General features: G+C 44.6%; 1 protein-coding gene across 1 annotated transcript in view; it reads left to right on the plus strand.

Moving 5' to 3' along the window:
• Positions 1 to 18,146, plus strand: part of kif13ba (kinesin family member 13Ba) — a 93,108-nt gene that overhangs the window by 60,865 nt on the left and 14,097 nt on the right. Inside the window, exons 18-35 of the mRNA XM_056278451.1 lie at positions 1,192 to 1,450; positions 1,830 to 1,992; positions 2,363 to 2,509; positions 2,698 to 2,847; positions 3,676 to 3,801; positions 4,632 to 4,805; positions 6,036 to 6,193; positions 8,683 to 8,815; positions 9,040 to 9,207; positions 9,669 to 9,768; positions 10,281 to 10,407; positions 11,287 to 11,342; positions 12,418 to 12,542; positions 12,943 to 13,218; positions 16,923 to 17,075; positions 17,287 to 17,364; positions 17,718 to 17,771; positions 17,914 to 18,055. Coding sequence (XP_056134426.1) covers positions 1,192 to 1,450; positions 1,830 to 1,992; positions 2,363 to 2,509; positions 2,698 to 2,847; positions 3,676 to 3,801; positions 4,632 to 4,805; positions 6,036 to 6,193; positions 8,683 to 8,815; positions 9,040 to 9,207; positions 9,669 to 9,768; positions 10,281 to 10,407; positions 11,287 to 11,342; positions 12,418 to 12,542; positions 12,943 to 13,218; positions 16,923 to 17,075; positions 17,287 to 17,364; positions 17,718 to 17,771; positions 17,914 to 18,055 — 2,589 coding nt within the window. The remainder of the gene's footprint in view (positions 1 to 1,191; positions 1,451 to 1,829; positions 1,993 to 2,362; positions 2,510 to 2,697; positions 2,848 to 3,675; positions 3,802 to 4,631; positions 4,806 to 6,035; positions 6,194 to 8,682; positions 8,816 to 9,039; positions 9,208 to 9,668; positions 9,769 to 10,280; positions 10,408 to 11,286; positions 11,343 to 12,417; positions 12,543 to 12,942; positions 13,219 to 16,922; positions 17,076 to 17,286; positions 17,365 to 17,717; positions 17,772 to 17,913; positions 18,056 to 18,146) is intronic.

Genomic DNA, 18,146 nt, shown 5'->3' on the forward strand with positions numbered 1-18,146 from the left:
GGTGATGGATTTTGCTATTTGAGACCAATGTTTCCAAGAATACCATGATGCCAAGATTAAGGAAGGCATTTTTGTTGGTCCACAAATCAGACAGGTCATCAATGACATGGAGTTAGAAGATCTGCTAGTGGGGCCAGAGAAAATACTATGGAAGGCATTTAAGGATATTGTTGAGAATTTTCTTGGCAACTACAGAGCACCAAACTACACTGAGCTGCTTGACAACATGCTTAAAGCATACAAAACCATGAAGTGCAACATGTCATTGAAAATTCATTTTCTGCATTCACACTTGGACTTCTTCCCTGGTGATCTTGGTGCAGTCAGTGACGAACATGGTGAAAGGTTTCAGCAGGACATTGCGACCATGGAAAAGAGGTATCAGGGCAACTGGAATCCATCAGTGCTGGCTGACTGTTCTTGGACACTGACACGAGAGGCACCAGATGCTGAGTACAAACGAAAATCGGCTGCAAAACATTTTAAGCTCAATTGAACCAACACAATGTGTTAGCATCATTATGTGATTAAACATGTTAAATTCAATAAGTTATCTTAATGTTTCTCCAAATTCCTATGTGATACAGCAAATCTGAAATTATTTTTGTATTCAGCTTAACATTGTCTTATTATAATCTCTTTTTTTCCAGGAAGCGACAAATTTTGTCCAGTGTAATTAGAGTAATTTTAATAAGTTGTTAGAATTTAATTAAAATTTATGTCCCTGTTACTATAAAGGATTCCAGTTAACATTGTTTAGGTAATTTAGTAATGTAAAATGGTTATATGTATAAATTTACTTCCCAACCTTGCCGTTGTGTCCAGGCTGCATCTCCCTACAAGACACATCTACATAACATTCCTCTTAGACACACATTGTGTTTGATTCCAAAACAATTACACTAAGAGGGTTGCAACACAAAAGAGATGTTAATTTCCCTTTGACAACATACTTTTTCTTGTTTTGACCAGAATGTCTAAAACAATTGATTCCTTTTCATTCCTTTGAATGGAAAAAAAAATTAAGCGCTTTGTGTGTCTAGAAAAGCGCTATATAAATGTAATGCATTATCATTATTATTCCCCTTCATTTCCTCAGGATCCACAATAGACAGAATGTCAGCTCATGAGTATTTTTTTTCCCAATTGTTGATGTCTGAGTGGCCTGTCCTATTTTTTCATGTTCATCAGACCCGATGCAGGCCGTCCTCCAGTCCCTAGAGCGCCAGCACGAGGAGGAAAAGCGCTCGGCCCTGGAGCGACAGAGGCTGATGTACGAACAGGAGCTCCAGCAGCTCCGCAAGAAGCTGCATCCAGACCGTCAGTCAGCCGGGAGCGGCACACCCCAGCCGGGTCAGCCTCAGTACCGCAGCCTAGAGAGACTCAGCATGGGGGGGATGTCCCACTCCCCCAGCGCCCAGAGCAGGCTACGGCAGTGGACTGAGGAGAGGTGAGGGATGGGGCTGTATGTGTGTCTTTCCTTGTATAATAAAATGGATTGCAGGGTTGTTGTGGTATTGATAAAGAATCCCTTTCCTTTTCTACGCATTCCAAAATCCAGATTTTTTTTTAAAGCTTTTTTTTTTTTTTGCTCTTCTTTCAACCATATTCATTCAAGTGTTGATCCTCCACCTCCTTCCTATTGATTGCCTGTACTGTTTGTGTTTTTTCTATCATTCTCTCTTTGGAAGTTAGGTGCATGGGCTGAATGACTGACATAGCATGACAATGATGATGATGACAAATTTGCCCCTCTTCTCTCTCGATTGCCTCCTCCCCTCTTCCCTCCTATATTCATCCCCCAACCATCACGCCTTCCTCTTATGCAGAGAAGCAGTCCTTACTCGGAGCCTGCGGAGGCTGAGGGAGCAGATAGTTAAAGCCAACCTACTGGTCCAGGAGGCTGGCTTCATTGCGGAAGAGTTGGACAAACACACAGAGTACAGGGTCACCCTGCAGATTCCTGCCGCCAACCTTAATGCCAACCGCAAGGTAACAGTCACACAATGCATAACAATCAATTAATCAATCAAGTTGCATTTTATATAGCACTTTTCTAGCTGCAACAACCACTCAAAGCACTTAACAATTAATTCACACACATGTGTACACACACACACAAACAATCGTCTTATCCAAATTTAATTAGATAATGTGTGCGCTCTTCTTTTTCTCTATCCCCTTCAGACACATGCTAGTTCTGTGTTTAACCCTCCTAACCTATGGTCTCAGTACAGTTTCATTATTGTAAGATTACAGACTTCTTTCCTCTAGTGGTTATGTGCTCGTGTGCGTATAAATCTGTTGGTGATAAACTACATGAGCCCATGTGTGTGCACATCAATCCTATCTGTATGTTTAGAGGGATGCCGTGCTGAGTGAACCTGCAGTGCAGGTACGTAGGAAGACCAGGGGAAAGCAGATATGGGCCTTGGAGAAGATGGAGAACCGTATGGTGGACATGAGAGAGCTATACCAGGAGTGGAAGGACCATGACGAAGATAATCCTGTAAGATATTAAGGAAGCCCCATCAGTAGCCAGAACACCCAGTCAATAACTGTGACGACCCCACTCGGTAGCCACATCAATCCTTGTCAGTGACAATGACAACGCTGAACCCTTCTGTAACCATGCCTATATCCTCCCCCTCCCGTCTCTCTCTCGTCTGTCTGCCTCTCTCCGCTCCCCATTTTCAGGTGATGCATTCCTACTTCAGACGTGCTGACCCATTTTTTGACGAGCAGGAAAATCACAGTCTGATTGGTGTAGCCAATGTCTTCCTATCCTGCCTCTTCTATGACGTCAAACTGCAATATGCTGTTCCCATCATCAACCAGAAGGGGGAGGTATGAAGTTTTATTACATGTGTAGATGCATACAAATTGTATTTAAATCATTGATGCTACTCTTATACAGTCTCAACTCGTTTCCTGCAATTCCAATGGTTAAAACAGCTTTCTTCACACCACACCACCCTGTGCCGAACATGCCACCTTAATCTCACTCTGGACTGATATTACCCTGCTAGTAAGACAACTGGGCCATGCAACACACGCCTCTCAATCATAACTACCACCTGCTGTAGTTGCATCGGTCACCAAAAAATACCTTCTTAAAGCTCTGTGGCATTTACAAGACAATCGCACAACACAGATAATACTGCCTTTTACTAACTCTTTTATGATCAAACTTTCTGTGAATAAGGAAACAACTATTTAGACATTTTTTTCCCTATATTTATTGCATCTTTGTTTTTGTAAACTGTCAGCTCCCGGAGTAACATGAAACCCCACCCTTTCTTCTTGGTGATTGGTAGACTCATGGAAAAGACAGTTGACATCATCCAACCGATCTGAACAGTAACATTAACAATTTACCAACTGTCAATGACTGGTAACATCCACACTTCCCTGACAATGGCACCTCAAGAGAAACACCTGAAAGCTTTTTTTTCTATTTTGATAATTTTCTCGTAATGTTCATGTCTAGAATAGGAGCTTTTATGTGGTGGTTGGATACCTGTCGGTCATTGGTAATTTATACTAGCTTACCAGCCACAGGCAAACATTTCACAGGATTTAGTTGGTGTTTGGTGGTCATTTTCAAATAACTTTTTCAAGCAACATGATTATTATAGATGTTTGTTTTTTCTCTTCCCTGCTCTCTTTGCTCAGGTGGCTGGTCGTCTCCATGTGGAGGTGGTGCGGGTGGCAGGTGGCTTCGATGAGGACATGGCTGGAGGAGAGGATGGTGATAGTAGCCCAGACAATGAGGTCCAGGAGCGCAAACTCGTTTGCATGGTAAGACCCACATGCAGACAGTAACATAGATCACAAAGAGGCAAACAAACAGATAAATAGCTCAAATTCCAGAGTTCCCATATACGTGGGTTTCAAATTCATATTTTTAGTAAAGCAGCAACAATCACTTGACACAAATGTTTTGTGTGTGTTTTTATTAATGTTTTTGACTGTTGTCATTAAGTGTCAATTGGTCAATTGTCATTTTTAATGCAATGTTGACATTGTTTGAGATGTCTTTGTTATAGCAACCTGAGTGGGACCAAACCGCTCGATTTGATACATTTCATGCATCTGTTGTTTGAAAACAGACATCTCAAACAATGTCAAATTTGCATTGAAAATGACATATTTACCAAATGACACTGACAAGAGTCAAACATTCATAAAGACTCCTTCATATCATGACAGGTGTCATGTCAGTCTCATGCATACCCTTTCAAAGTAAGTGTTACCGAAATATGAACAGACACTGAGCAAAATATTGATGCATACAAACTGATAGACACATAGAGTGGAATCCTATTGGTCAGAGTGATTTCAATTAATTCTCAATTTTTATATTTATATTATCTAATTGGAATACCTGATGGGATGGATTAAACGCATCCAAACAGTGTTGTGTTTTGTCAATCACAGAAAATTAAATTAACATGCTAGCAGCCAAATCATCTGTTGTTAAACTCTTTTCACAATGTTTCACTCACTGTCCTATCTCCTCTGTAATTAGGCAAACATAAACCCAAACCATTTACTGCCAGTCCCATCCCCTCAGCTCTCTTTTTTCTCATGTTGGTAACCTGTCATCTGTTTTGTCCTGGGCTGTGCAGATAAAGATCCTGCAGGCCACAGGCCTGCCCCAGTACTTGTCCAACTTCGTCTTCTGCCAGTATTCCTTCTGGGACCAACCAGAGCCCATCATAGTGGCCCCTGAGGTAGACCCCTCAGCCTCTTCCCCAAGCAGCAAGGACCCACACTGCATGGTGGTTTTCGACAGCTGCAAGGTGAGATCAGAAGGGCCAGTAGGCCCTCGTCTTAAACGGATTTCACACTGAACATAGCACAAGTCAGAGGTTTTTAAAGACCAAAAAACAAATCTGTTTTGGTTTAGGAAATCAAACAATACATGGAATATTTTTATGTAAGACCAGCAACATCCATTTCAATTTTAATTCAGTGTAACTTATAATCACGTTGTACATACAAATGAAATTAATATCCAATTGTCATAGTTCACCTATCCTCCTGATATTTCTATATCCTGTACTAGAAAGTGTCTTACATGTCAATGATTGCGTACATCATTAGCATGAGTGGAAGTGTTGGTGGCAGCACTGTGGCGCAGTGGTCAGCACAGTCACCTCACAGCAAGAAGGTCCTAGGTGCGAGCCCCGGGGTAGTCCAACCTTGGGGCTCGTCCCAGGTCATCTTCTGTGTGGAGTTTACCTGTTCCCCCCATGTCTGCGGGGGCCCCGGTTTCCTCCCACAGTCCAAAAACATGTAAGTCAGGTGAATCGACCGTACTAAATTGTCCCTAGGTATGAATGTGTGTGTGTATGCCAGCCCTGTGTGATGGCCTGGCGGCCTGTCCAGGGTGTCTCCCTGCCTGCTGCCCAATGACTGCCGGGATAGGCTCCAGCATCCCCACGACCCTGAGAGCAGGGTAAGTGGTTCGGATAATGGAATGGAAGTGTTGGTGTCCAGCACTATCTTTTGAGCTGGACGGGGAAATGCACCCCCTAACCCTGGTCTTGTTGATACCATTCAGCTTCACTTGACCAGGATAAGCTCTTTGGTACAAAAATCCGTTTACCAACTGCAGCAATCAAAAGTTTCAATAGGAAAGTGAGCAATTTGTAGAATTCAAAAAATTTAAGAAATTCCAAATTGTCTTGATTTTTAGTTTTTATCAGCTTCGCCAATTATGTGTTGTGGAAATAAGTTTTGTGTGATGTCATTTCGAAAATCAGATAGCGTTCCCAAATATTTTTTAGAATCTTAACAGAGAACAGGCACCTGAATCCAAGCCAGTACAACTTTAAAAGTAGTGAAAATAGTTGACGATGTAGAATGATCTTATTCTGACTAATGCTGATAAGAAACAGAAAATTCAGACATGCTTAATTTCCAGCCCTGAAAGCTGCATCCTGCAGTATGTCCACTGTCAAACATTCAGGCATTGGCAGGAAAAATATAGTTTTAGAAATTCCAGCTGTTTTCTGCCGCTCTTGTAGGAGCATGCAGTTTCTGTAACAGAGGACTTCATAGAGTACCTGACAGAGGGCGCTGTGGCAATTGAGGTGTATGGCCACAGGCAGGCTGATCCAGGCAGGAACCCTGCTCTCTGGGACCTCAGCATCATCCAGGCCAAGACACGCACTCTACGAGACAGGTACACTCACGCACACATACAAAATCCCTGCTCCACAGGCCCCCAACATCTCATATGCTTATATTAATGTAGTCCTCCATTTAAGACCAACAGCAAGTTGGCCTGCCTATTGAATTAGGTTACAACAGCCAGGTAGGCCAGGCTCATCTCCTGTCTTATCTGGGAAACCTCAGTGTAAGACGTTAGCCATCTCTAAATCACAAGCTGTAATCAAAGCTTTTGAAGCTCATTGGCATCAAAATGATACCATCAAGTGGACACTAAAGAAATTTAAATGGGGCTTCCAGTTCTGCCACCATCAGAGATGGCAGCTTAGAACGTGGTCTCCTCTGACAGAATCTTAAAATATCCTGCTAATCGGTGAATAAACCCCACTCAGGATTAAAAGCAGTCAGATAGCAGGATAACGATGGAAACAAGAGAAAAAAGTAAGAAAAATGTGACAGAATTAAATGAGAATGATGAAGAACCACAATATGCAGAACCCAATGCTAATGGGAAAGATGCCAGAAGGCAGAAATGCAACAAAAAAGCAAAGGTGGACTTGGAGAGGATTCTAGAGATTCAAGACGTCCAAAAAGAGAATAACCACCAGCTAATAACTATGTGCTCAACAAGATAAATCAGAGAATCGGGGAATCAGAAGACCGCATTGAAGCAGTGGAAACCACATTGCAAACAATGGAGCAAGTAGTAAGAAACATGCTTGAGGTCTAAACCCAATATGAGGATAAGCTCGGCGATTAAGAAGGAAGATCAAAGAGAGAGAATATCATGGCCTCCGACTTGGAGGTGCTGACTCTCATCCCGGCCATTTCACACTCAGCTGCAAACCGCCCCAGTGCATGCTGGAGGTCACATTCTGATGAAGCTAGCAAAACCACATCATCTGCAAAGAGCAGAAATACAATTCTGAGGTTCCCAAAATGGACACACTCCTCACTTTAGCTGCAGCTTGAGATTCTGTCCATGAATATCACAAACAGAATCGGAGACAAGGGACAACCTTGGCAGAGTCCAACACCCACCGAAAACGTGTTTGACTTTGTGCCGAGAATGCAGACACAGCTCTCACTTTGGTTATACAAGGACCGGATGGCTTGTAGCAACTGCCCCAGTACCCTCATGCTCCTGCAGTAACCCCACAGAGTGCCCCAGGGTACATGGTCATGAGCCTTCTCCAAGTCCACAAAACACATGTAGACTGACTGGTCAAATGCCCATGCCTCCCTCAGCACTTCCACAAGGATAAAGAGTTGGTCTGTTGTTCAACAACCAGGGCAGAATCCACATTGTTCCTCCTGGATCTGAGGTTCGACAATCGGTTGGAGCCTCTTTTCCAGCACCCTAGAGTACACTTTCCCAGGGAGGCTGAGCAATGTGAAATGGAACACACCCTCCGGTCCTCTTTTTTAAATACGGGAACCACCAACCCACTCTGCCGCTCCACGGGTACTGTTCCCGACCTCCACGCGACACTGAAGGGGCATGTCAGCCAAGACAGCCCAACAATGTCCAAAGCCTTCAGCATCTCAGGGCGAACCTCATCCACACCCGGCGCCTTGCCACCGAGGAGCTTCTTAACTACCTCAGAGATCTCTGCCAGGGATATGGGAGGGGCTTCCCCCTAGTCTTCAGATTCTACCTCCTCCACTGAGGATGTGTTAGCCCGGTTCAGGAGCTCCTCAAAGTGTTCTTTCCACCACCCAACAACATCCCCAGTCCGGGTCAGCAGTTGTCCTGCCCAGCTGAACACAGCCTGAGTCAAGTCCTGCTTCCCCTTCCTGAGTCGCCAGATGATTTGCCAGAACTTCCTTGAGGCCAACCAAAAGTCCTCCATAGGACTGCACAAATGTTATTAGGCTGACAGGCCCAGTAGCATGCAAGAATCAGAAATCAGGAATAATTTATTTGTCATTTCATTTCATGTACTACATACACAAAAGAACCGAAATTCAGTTTCCCCCAGCCCACAGCAGTGCAACACAAAAGACAAAAACACACAACCAAAACAACCCCACCAAAAACAGAGCAAAAAACAAAAACAAAAACACACACACACGGCCAACAGCACAGTCCACCCAATGCAACACAGCCCAAAAACTCCACCGTCCAGAGAACAAACGCCAGCCAGGATGACTGTCAGACCTGCCGGTCTGCATGGGCTAGCGGTTAGCTTAGCCTGCACCGTTTCCGCATCCTGTCAGCGGCCTCACCCAGTACCGATTATGCAGTATCTGCATAATGTATGCAAGATTAGCAGTGGACAGATACACGTGCATGGGGATAATAAGGCTGAGATACTATATTTTTGGCACTTTCTTACTTTTTTTAATTCTTGGCTCTGAAAAATGTACCTTTGCTTGTATATTGCTTGTATAGCCATTTGCATTGTCTGTGGATGTAATAGTAACACACTTTGAAATACAAAATAATATTTTAAAAAAAGAAAAATGTTTAAAAAAAGATGTTACCGTCACCCCCTGCAGGTGGAGTGAGGTAACACGGCGTCTGGAACTCTGGGTTCAGATCCTGGAAATTAACGAGAATGGAGATTTTGTACCAGTGGAGGTCATCCCTGCCAGAGATGTCCGCACGGGGGGCATCTTCCAGCTACGTCAGGTAGGTGTGTGTGTGTTAGGTAAATAAAGGTTAAGATAAAGTTTAACCGAGCATAGGTGTTCATTTTATGAGAAATCTGTTCAGTCACACTTTAGCTATGGGAACTACACTACTAGAACTACCACTCACTCAGAGGTTCTACTAGTATATTAAAGTTAGTTGCTTAAAGGGGAAGTCAACTGTAGTTGTTCTCTCCACTTCCTAACCTCTCTCCTTTCCACCAGGGTCAGTCAAGGCGTGTGCAGGTGGAGGTGCGTTCGGTGCAGGATTCAGGCACCATGCCCCTGATAGCAGAGGTGGTGCTCGGAGTGTCGGTGGGTTGTGTGGAGATTAGACCATCCACAACCAACCAGGCATCCTCACAGGAAGGAGACGAAATGGACAGCTACCAGGTAGATAACATCTGGTCTTTGATCTGCAATCTCTGTAGACCGATAAGTAGACACCCGCACAGACGGATGGATAAGTCTATCATTCTCAAAGTGGAGTACTAGAGAAGTGCCTAATCCCTACAGCTGGTCTGCGTGGTTCTCTCATACATTTTTACTCTTTATACTTACATTTGTTTGATTCAATGCAATTTAAATACCATACATTCTACCAGTCATTATAGGGTGAGGCCACACACCCTAATGCTGCAGAGACCTCACAACCTTTTGTGTGGCCACAAAAATAACCCAAAGTATAACCAGTCAAATGTGAGTATGCAGTAGGAAGGAACTAAAAATTAGCTGCATTTGGAGGGTAGTTATTTAAGACCTGCATCTTTACCCCTGTTGGGGCTTGGTCATCTTTGAAATACAGCCACCCCTTACTATCCCCTGTTCACTAATTCCCACCCAATTTGCTGTAGGAGCGGGACCTGGAGCGTCTGCGGAGTCAGTGGCTGGATGCCCTCACCAAGAGACAGGAATACCTGGACCAGCACCTGCAGAGCCTGGTCACCAAAGCAGGTAACACACAAGCACATATACATACAGATATCCACTTGCATACAGCCACACAGATTAAAAGACATTGCACAGTACAAACATCCACTGACACTTCTCAGGCCATGGACATCAACACATATAAACACTCCCACAAAGATAGATGTTCAGGTTTCAAGTTCTTTACATTCTCCCTCATCTTTGAAAGACTGGTGTTACAGTGACCACATGCATAAAAGGGTGTACTTGTTAACTTGCAATTAGAGGCCTACTTGTTGCAGACCTATCAAAAACATAGTCAAATGTTGTCAAGTCCATGTGACTACTAGGCAAGCTATATGGTAGAGAACATGTTTTTATGTTCCAATAAATGTCCTTAACAATACCAGTAAAGGAACTTACTCCTCTAGCTAAATTTTAATAAATATGACCACTGTGGCCACAGTGGTTAGTAAAAGAGGTGAAAAGAAGTTCTTTGAACCCAGCATGGCCGTTGCATTGGGAGAGATGTGATGGATGAGATTTTGTGTCCACAGAGAAGACTGAGGATGATGTGGAGCGGGAAGCCCAGCTGCTGGAGTGGCGTCTGACTCTGACTGAGGAGAGGAACGCCGTTATGGTACCCTCTGCTGGCAGTGGCATCCCTGGAGCACCCGCTGAATGGTACGGAACAGAGAGCTGTCCTCCGTTCATTAACACTACTTGTGCTTAGTTCTAAATCAGGACTTCTCAAAGTCCGTACCGAACAGCAAGTCAGTCCGGACCCAGCCCATACCTTATTTTATGAATACAATATGTTATAAAGTGTAACATTTTCTTTGTGTGTTGTTGCTGCTGAGTTTACACGTTAACGTTACACTGGCGAATTTTCTTTGGGGGTGGTGCTAAGCTTTTATTGCACTTACAGAAACATAACGCGTATAGATGTCGTCAACTCACACTATCTTCACTTCACCTGTTTCACTGTCTCTCCTCTCCTCTGTGTGTGTGCACATGTGGAGGGGCTGAGCCCCACCCTCGTTGAATCACTGAAACACAGAGCAGAGGAGAGGAGAGAAACTAGCACGTCCATAAATAACAGTAATGAGTAGCCTACCGATTTGCGAGTTTTCGTTCGAGCCAATCAGAGGCAGAGTTAGGGCGTATCTTTGAAATGAACATTTGCATTAGTGTCTTTAACTGGCAATCACACCTTTTGTGCCTGGATTCAAGCAACTGATTGCAGGCAAACAATGCCATTTCTCCCACTAGGCTCAAATGTATTTTGACTATCTTGAAATTGAATGTATGTTACTTAAAATGTATAAGTGAGTTAACGAAATGTTATTTTGTTATCATCAATTGTTCCAGAACTCTGACCTTGAATAAAAATCAGATGCAGACCTTTGAGTAATAAGTTTGAGAACCCCTGTTCTAAATCCAAGCCAAAATTGCTTACTGTTTACTTCCAAACCTTGGGGAAAAAAAACATATCGGTCTTTTTGTTCTAGCTCCCTCCCATTGTTTACAGTAGTGCAAACAAAAAAAGTTTTCTTTTCTCAGGGTTCCTCTCCCAGGAATGGAGACCCACACCCCTGTCCTTTTCCTGGACCTGAGCGGTATGTCTGCTCTCCTCGGCACTCATTCATCTCACCACATTGAACAGAATTCATTCTCTGGTCTTTGCATTAATGTTAATATGTTTGGTTATGTCCTGGTAGTTGGAGTGTCATCACTATGTAACACTGTAAAACTCAATATTATTATTATTTATTACACCAGTTGCACCCAAAAGGCTTTCTTTACTGAGATTCAGGTGTGATGTATTAGAGCTGCCAAAGCACCCATAGTAACGGTACATACAACTGTTACCAATGTAACAGCTCAAAACACAAGTTTAGACTAAAGAAATGGACATAAATCAAGAAAGACAAAAAGGAAAATATGGGGGGCATCCGGGTAGCATAACAGTCGACTCCGTTGCCTACCAACATGGGGCTCGCCAGTTCGAATCCCTGTGCACCTCCGGCTTGGTCGGGCGTCCCTACAGACACAATTGGCCGTGTCTGCGGGTGTGAAGCCGGATGTGGGCATGTGTCCTGGTCGCTGCACTAGCACCTCCTCTGGCTGGTTGGGGAGCCTGTTCGGGGGGGAGGGGGAACTGAGGGGAATAGTGTGATCCTCCCATGCGCTACGTCCCCTCCCATGTGCTACGTCCCCCTGGTGAGACTCCTCACTGTCAGGTGAAACGAAGCGGCAGGCGGCTCCACATGTATCGGAGGAGGCATGTGGGTGGTAATCTGCAGCCCTCCCCGGATCAACAGAGGGGGTGGAGCAGCGACCGGGATGGCTCAGAAGAGTGGAGTAATTGGCTGGATACAATTTGGGGGGGGGGGGTGTCCCAAAAAAATAAAATAAAAATAAAAACATGGATGACTTTAAGGAAGCTGGCTAACAAGCTCACTAGTTTAGTTGGGTAGGTGAATCCAGGGGAAAAGCTGCTATCCAATTGATTTTACTTATCAAATTTATCACAAGGAGGAGAAAAGTTAAAGAAGGAATTTTAAATCCTCAGACTGAGATTTGGTAGAGGAGATACAACTCAACATGGGGAAAGTCTTCCCAAAGATTTCTGCACTTAATTCATAATGCTTTTTTTTTTTTAAATTTTTTTAATACTGTTGCCTCCCACAGCGGATGACCTGAGCTCTCAGGAGCAGTTTGAGGTTCCAGAAGCAGGGGGCTGGGATGCCTCTCTGAGTGGAGAGGATGAAGATGACTTCTTTGACCTACAGATTGTCAAGCACTACGACGGAGAGGTGAGGAGGGTGTCATGAGTGGACTGGAAACATGTATACATCCATTAAGTGTGTGTGGGTTTCTTCTTGACATCATACGCCATACCTGTTCATGACATCATACGCCACACGAGCCTTCAGGTTTAAAGCCAACACACCTGTGTCACCAGCAGATTGGAAAATGATTGCAGTCTGAATGTTGCTATGTTCAGTCTATGTTTTGTGAGCAAGTCTAATCTGCCAGCCTCAGACTAATTGCTATCTCATACTGAGCTGACAGAGTCGAGATTAATTTGTGTGCTAATCCTTGCTTCTGGTGGGTAGAGATGATTGCAGACTATATACTACTACATAGGAAGAAGCAACAAAAGCTGCATCCATTTCCTGTTATCAGTGCTTCATACTGGTGTGACCTCTCCAGGTTAAAGCAGAGGCCTCATGGGACTCGACTGTCCACGAATGTCCCCAGCTCAGTCGGGGCGGGGCGTGGCCGGAGCAGCGGGTTTACCTGACGCTGCGTGTGGTGGTACAACTGAGCCACCCAGCCGACATGCAACTGGTTCTAAGAAAACGGATCTGCGTCAACGTGAACCCTGGGCGGCAGGGCTTTGCCCAAAATCTGCTGCGGAGAATGTCTGCCCGCAGCACCATCCCTGGCTGTGGGGTCACCTTCGAGGTTGTCTCTAACATCCCAGGGGTAAGACAGTAGAGAGTAGGCTGTAGCGAGATTCCCTGGGTGCTAGACAGTGGTTTTTAAGAACATTCCATTGAAAGTATCTTGAATATGAAAGTATATTGTGTATGAATGCTTTCATTCCAGGCAAACATTACACCATTTTAGTAAAATAGGTTATTGGAAATGTTTGTCAGAATGAAATCTTGCAACATTTTGCTTTAAATTACACGGGGCAACGGGTCTGCAGTGGTGTAGCGGTCTAAGCACTGGCTTTGTGTCGATGCAGTTGCCCACTGGGGACCGGGGTTCGCGCCCCGGTCTCGTCAGATCCGACTACAGCCGGACTCAATGAAGCAGCAATAATTGGCAACGCTGTCTTCTGGAGGGGGGCGGAATCGGCTTGTATTCGTCACATGAATGCGTCTCTGTGTGTGTCGGAAAAAGCAGTGATTCGGCCTGAATTCATCTTGTCACGAAAGTGGCGAGGCATCTCCTTTGAGACTGCCGGCTGGACAGATGCAGTTGGCGAATGCATACAGTATGAGGGTGGGTGTTTGAATTAGAATAGGGAGCGATTGGCCACTAAATTGGGAGAAATCAGAAATAAATTTATAATAAAAAAAATTACATGGGGCTGGAGATTACTGTTATAGAGTATATTAAAGGATATTGGGTAAGTTGTAGGGTGCAGACCATGCTATTGGGTATTTTGCTCTTTATATAGAGCTTATTTTTGGATACAGGGCATGTTGTACAGGGTATCTAGTAGGAGTCTTAGGGCGTTTTCACACCTGCCTTGTTTAGTTCGGTTGAATCGAACCCTGGAGCGTTTACCTCCTTGGCATGGTTCGTTTGGGCAGGTGTGAACACAGCAATTGTACTCAGGTGCAGACCAAAACAACCAAACCGAGACCTTGTTGAAGGGGTGTGTCAAACAAACTCTGGTACGATTTGTTTGTGGTAAGAATTTGATCCAAACTAGACCCGACCCAACTGCAGGAAGCATTGCAAATTTTTTGGATTAAACCAGCTCCCATCGTCAGCTGCAAAATACGTTCAAATGTGCCATTCTGCTCGCATATTTTAGCTTGGTATGTGGCCCAAATGATGACCGCAATTATGGACAAAGGCCAATTCTGCTGATGGTCCATTTTGGATAGCTACCTCAGATGAAAAATAAACTCTCCTTTCTCCACCTGCCAACCTCACGAGATTTCTGACCAATGAACGGAATGACAGCTCCCAACATGACTTTTTTTTTTTTTGGCTTTTCCCCCATCCATTCATTATCCAAACCACTTATCCTGCTCTCAGGGTTGCAAGGATGCTTGAGCCTATCCCGGCCGTCACTGGGGGGGCAGGCGGGGAGACAGGCCACCAAGGCCATCACAGATATACACTCACCGGCCACTTTATTAGGCACACCTGTCCAACTGCTCGTTAACGCAAATTTCTAATCAGCCAATCACATGGCAGCAACTCGATGCATTTAGGCATGTAGACATGGTCAAGACGATCTGCTGCAGTTCAAACCGAGCATCAGAATGGGGAAGAAAGGTGATTTAAGTGACTTTGAACGTGGCATGGTTGTTGGTGCCAGACGGGCTGGTCTGAGTATTTCAGAAACTGCTGATCTACTGGGATTTTCACGCACAACCATCTCTAGGGTTTACAGAGAATGGTCCGAAAAAGAGAAAATATCCAGTGAGTGGCAGTTCTGTGGGCGAAAATGCCTTGTTGACGCCAGAGGTCAGAGGAGAATGGCCAGACTGGTTCGAGCTGATAGAAAGGCAACAGTAACTCAAATAACCACTCATTACAACCGAGGTATGCAGAAGAGCATCTCTGAACGCACAACACGTTGAACCTTGAGGCAGATGGGCTACAGCAGCAGAAGACCACACCGGGTGCCACTCCTGTCAGCTAAGAACAGGAAACTGAGGCTACAATTCGCACAGGCTCACCAAAATTGGACAATAGAAGATTGGAAAAACGTTGCCTGGTCTGATGAGTCTCGATTTCTGCTGTGACATTCGGATGGTAGGGTCACAATTTGGCGTCAACAACATGAAAGCATGGATCCATCCTGCCTTGTATCAACGGTTTAGGCTGGTGGTGGTGGTGTAATGGTGTGGGGGATATTTTCTTGGCACACTTTGGGCCCCTTAGTACCAATTGAGCATCGTGTCAACGCCACAGCCTACCTGAGTATTGTTGCTGACCATGTCCATCCCTTTATGACCACAGTGTTCCCATCTTCTGATGGCTACTTCCAGCAGGATAACGTGCCATGTCATAAAGCTCGAATCATCTCAGACTGGTTTCTTGAACATGACAATGAGTTCACTGTACTAAAATGGCCTCCACAGTCACCAGATCTCAATCCAATAGAGCACCTTTGGGATGTGGTGGACCGGGAGATTCGCATCATGGATGTGCAGCCGACAAATCTGCAGCAACTGCGTGATGCTATCATGTTAATATGGACCAAACTCTCTGAGGAATGTTTCCAGTACATTGTTGAATCTATGCCACGAAGGATTAAGGCAGTTCTGAAGGCAAAAGGGGGTCCAACCCGGTACTAGCAAGGTGTACCTAATAAAGTGGCCAGTGAGTGTATATATAAACCTTTGTTAAAAGAAACACTCAACAATAGGGAAAAGGGAAAGTGCTCAATAAATAAGGAGCAAAATAACCCAGTGAGTCAAGTAAATTCTTTATGAGAGAGTACAAGCCTGTTTCATGCCATAAACAATCATCAGCTGTCTATATTGACTATCAATATTGATAGTCAATATAGTCAAATTCTCCTCATTTTTTGAGCACTTTATCAACACCATTTACGAATTGACAGATTTTTCCCCTTTTCTCCCCAATTGCACCTGGCCAATTACCCCCCTCTTCCGAGCCGTCCCGGTCGCTACTCCACCCCCTCTGCCAAGCCTGGGAGGGCTGCAGACTACCACATGCTTCCTCTGATACATGTGGCGTCGCCAGCCGCTTCTTTTCACCTGACAGTGAGGAGTTTCACCAGGGGGGGGAGTAGCGCATGGGAGGATCATGCTATTCCTCCCAGTTCCCCCTCGACCAGAAGAGGTGCTAGTGCAGCGACCAGGACACAGACCCACATCCGGCTTCCCACCCGCAGACACGGCCAATTGTGTCTGTAGGGATGCCCGACCAAGCCGGAGGTAACGCGAGGATTCGAACTGGCAATCCCCGTGTTGGTAGGCAACGAAATAGACCGCCACGCCACCTGGACGCCCCCACGTGACTTTTCTTGATACATTTTGGTTCGCTTGAAATTTTGCCAAACTGAGCCAAAGGGAAAATGCAACAAAGTAGCAACCTCATTTTATGATTTGGACCAAAGCAAACAGACTATACGTTTGAAAACGCCCTTAAAATGCCTTGAATTCAATTTTACAAATATTAGGCCTCAAAATTCATTAAATTGTCTGAAATTAGAATTTTTGAGGGCTTAATTTCTACATACAAACATAGTATGTGCAACTTAATGTGCTAAGAAACTTAGCTCCAAAGTCACCACAGGAGTTGGTATAGCAGCTAAAAAAACAACCGCAAAGCTGTGTTAAACGTCAACTATCTTTGACCAATTCCAAATATTCAAAAAAGTCTACCTTTGTGATTCTGTGTGTCTTAACATCTTGTGTGAAATAACTTCAGCTTTTTCCAGTAATTAACCAAATCATGTCTCCCACCAGGAGGCCCAGGGCTCCGAGGACAGGGAGATGTTGGCTCGGCTTGCTGCCAATGCTCACAACACCAAGTCGGCTGACAATGAGGCTGCCATAGAGAAATACCTCCGCAGTGTACTTGCGGTGGAGAACATCCTCACACTAGATAGACTCAGACAGGTAGACTGAACAGCTTGTTGAGCCTGTATAGCTATTTAGAAACAAAAATAGAAACAAAGGAACAGAAATGTTGTAATACTTACTTGAATACAGCTATAATGAAAGCTGTTTATTTTACGGTCAATTTTAACTCGTAATTCAAAAATATTTTAAATGTTTCTGTGCATATGTGTCTGTTTGCCATGTGCTTGGACCTCTGTGTCTGCTCCAGGAGGTAGCAGTGAAGGAGCACCTGGCTGGCAGAGGGAAGGGGAACAGGAGAAGTCTGAGCTCTCCCTCTGTCCACAGGGTATGACAACAGCTTTAGTAGAGTAGAGGGTAAACTAGCCTGTACAACATGACACACTAGACTTTGATATAGGGAATAGAATACAAACTTTTATAATGTAGTACAGAATGATGTGTTGAATGCATACAATACAGCTTTCAGTGTTGTTACACAGACAGACCTTGGAAGGCCATCATTTATAATGGAGATTTCCATCAGATTCTTAATGTGTATTATTTTGTTGCCCATGTGTTACCACATAAGTCTTTAAACTAGTTTAAGGCCACGGCAAGGTGAGAATGAACTGTCGTGTTTTGCTGTATGGTGATAGTTTGTGTTCTCACATCTCATCTCTGCCTTGTCTTTGACCTCAGCTGTCAGGAAGCAGACAGGACCTGTCCTCCACCTGCCAGCTAGACGACAACAAGGTATGACACACAACAGTCCAGAACAAACACATTTTTATCACTGGTACCATTTGTTCCTTTGACAGTGAACTAAATGAAAATATGTGTGTGTGCATGTGCGTGTGTGTGTGTGTGTGTGATTGTTTGTTTGTGATTGTGTCAGGGTCGTTGGGAGAGCCAGCAGGACATCTTCATGCCTTCACAGTTTTACCGCAGCCTCCCCCGTCCCTCCCCCTCCTCCTCCCCCACCCCTTCCCAGCCTTCCCTAAGCACAACCCCCCCACAGAGCCAGGATTCAGAGCAAGGTAAAATCCCCTTTCCCCAGTTCAACCCCCCCCCTTTCTCCAACCAATGTTGTTTTCTTCTCATTCTTGCTGAGAGTGCTTTGTGACCACA

This window comes from Lampris incognitus, chromosome 4, assembly GCF_029633865.1.
Source record: "Lampris incognitus isolate fLamInc1 chromosome 4, fLamInc1.hap2, whole genome shotgun sequence".
Taxonomy (NCBI): domain Eukaryota; kingdom Metazoa; phylum Chordata; class Actinopteri; order Lampriformes; family Lampridae; genus Lampris; species Lampris incognitus.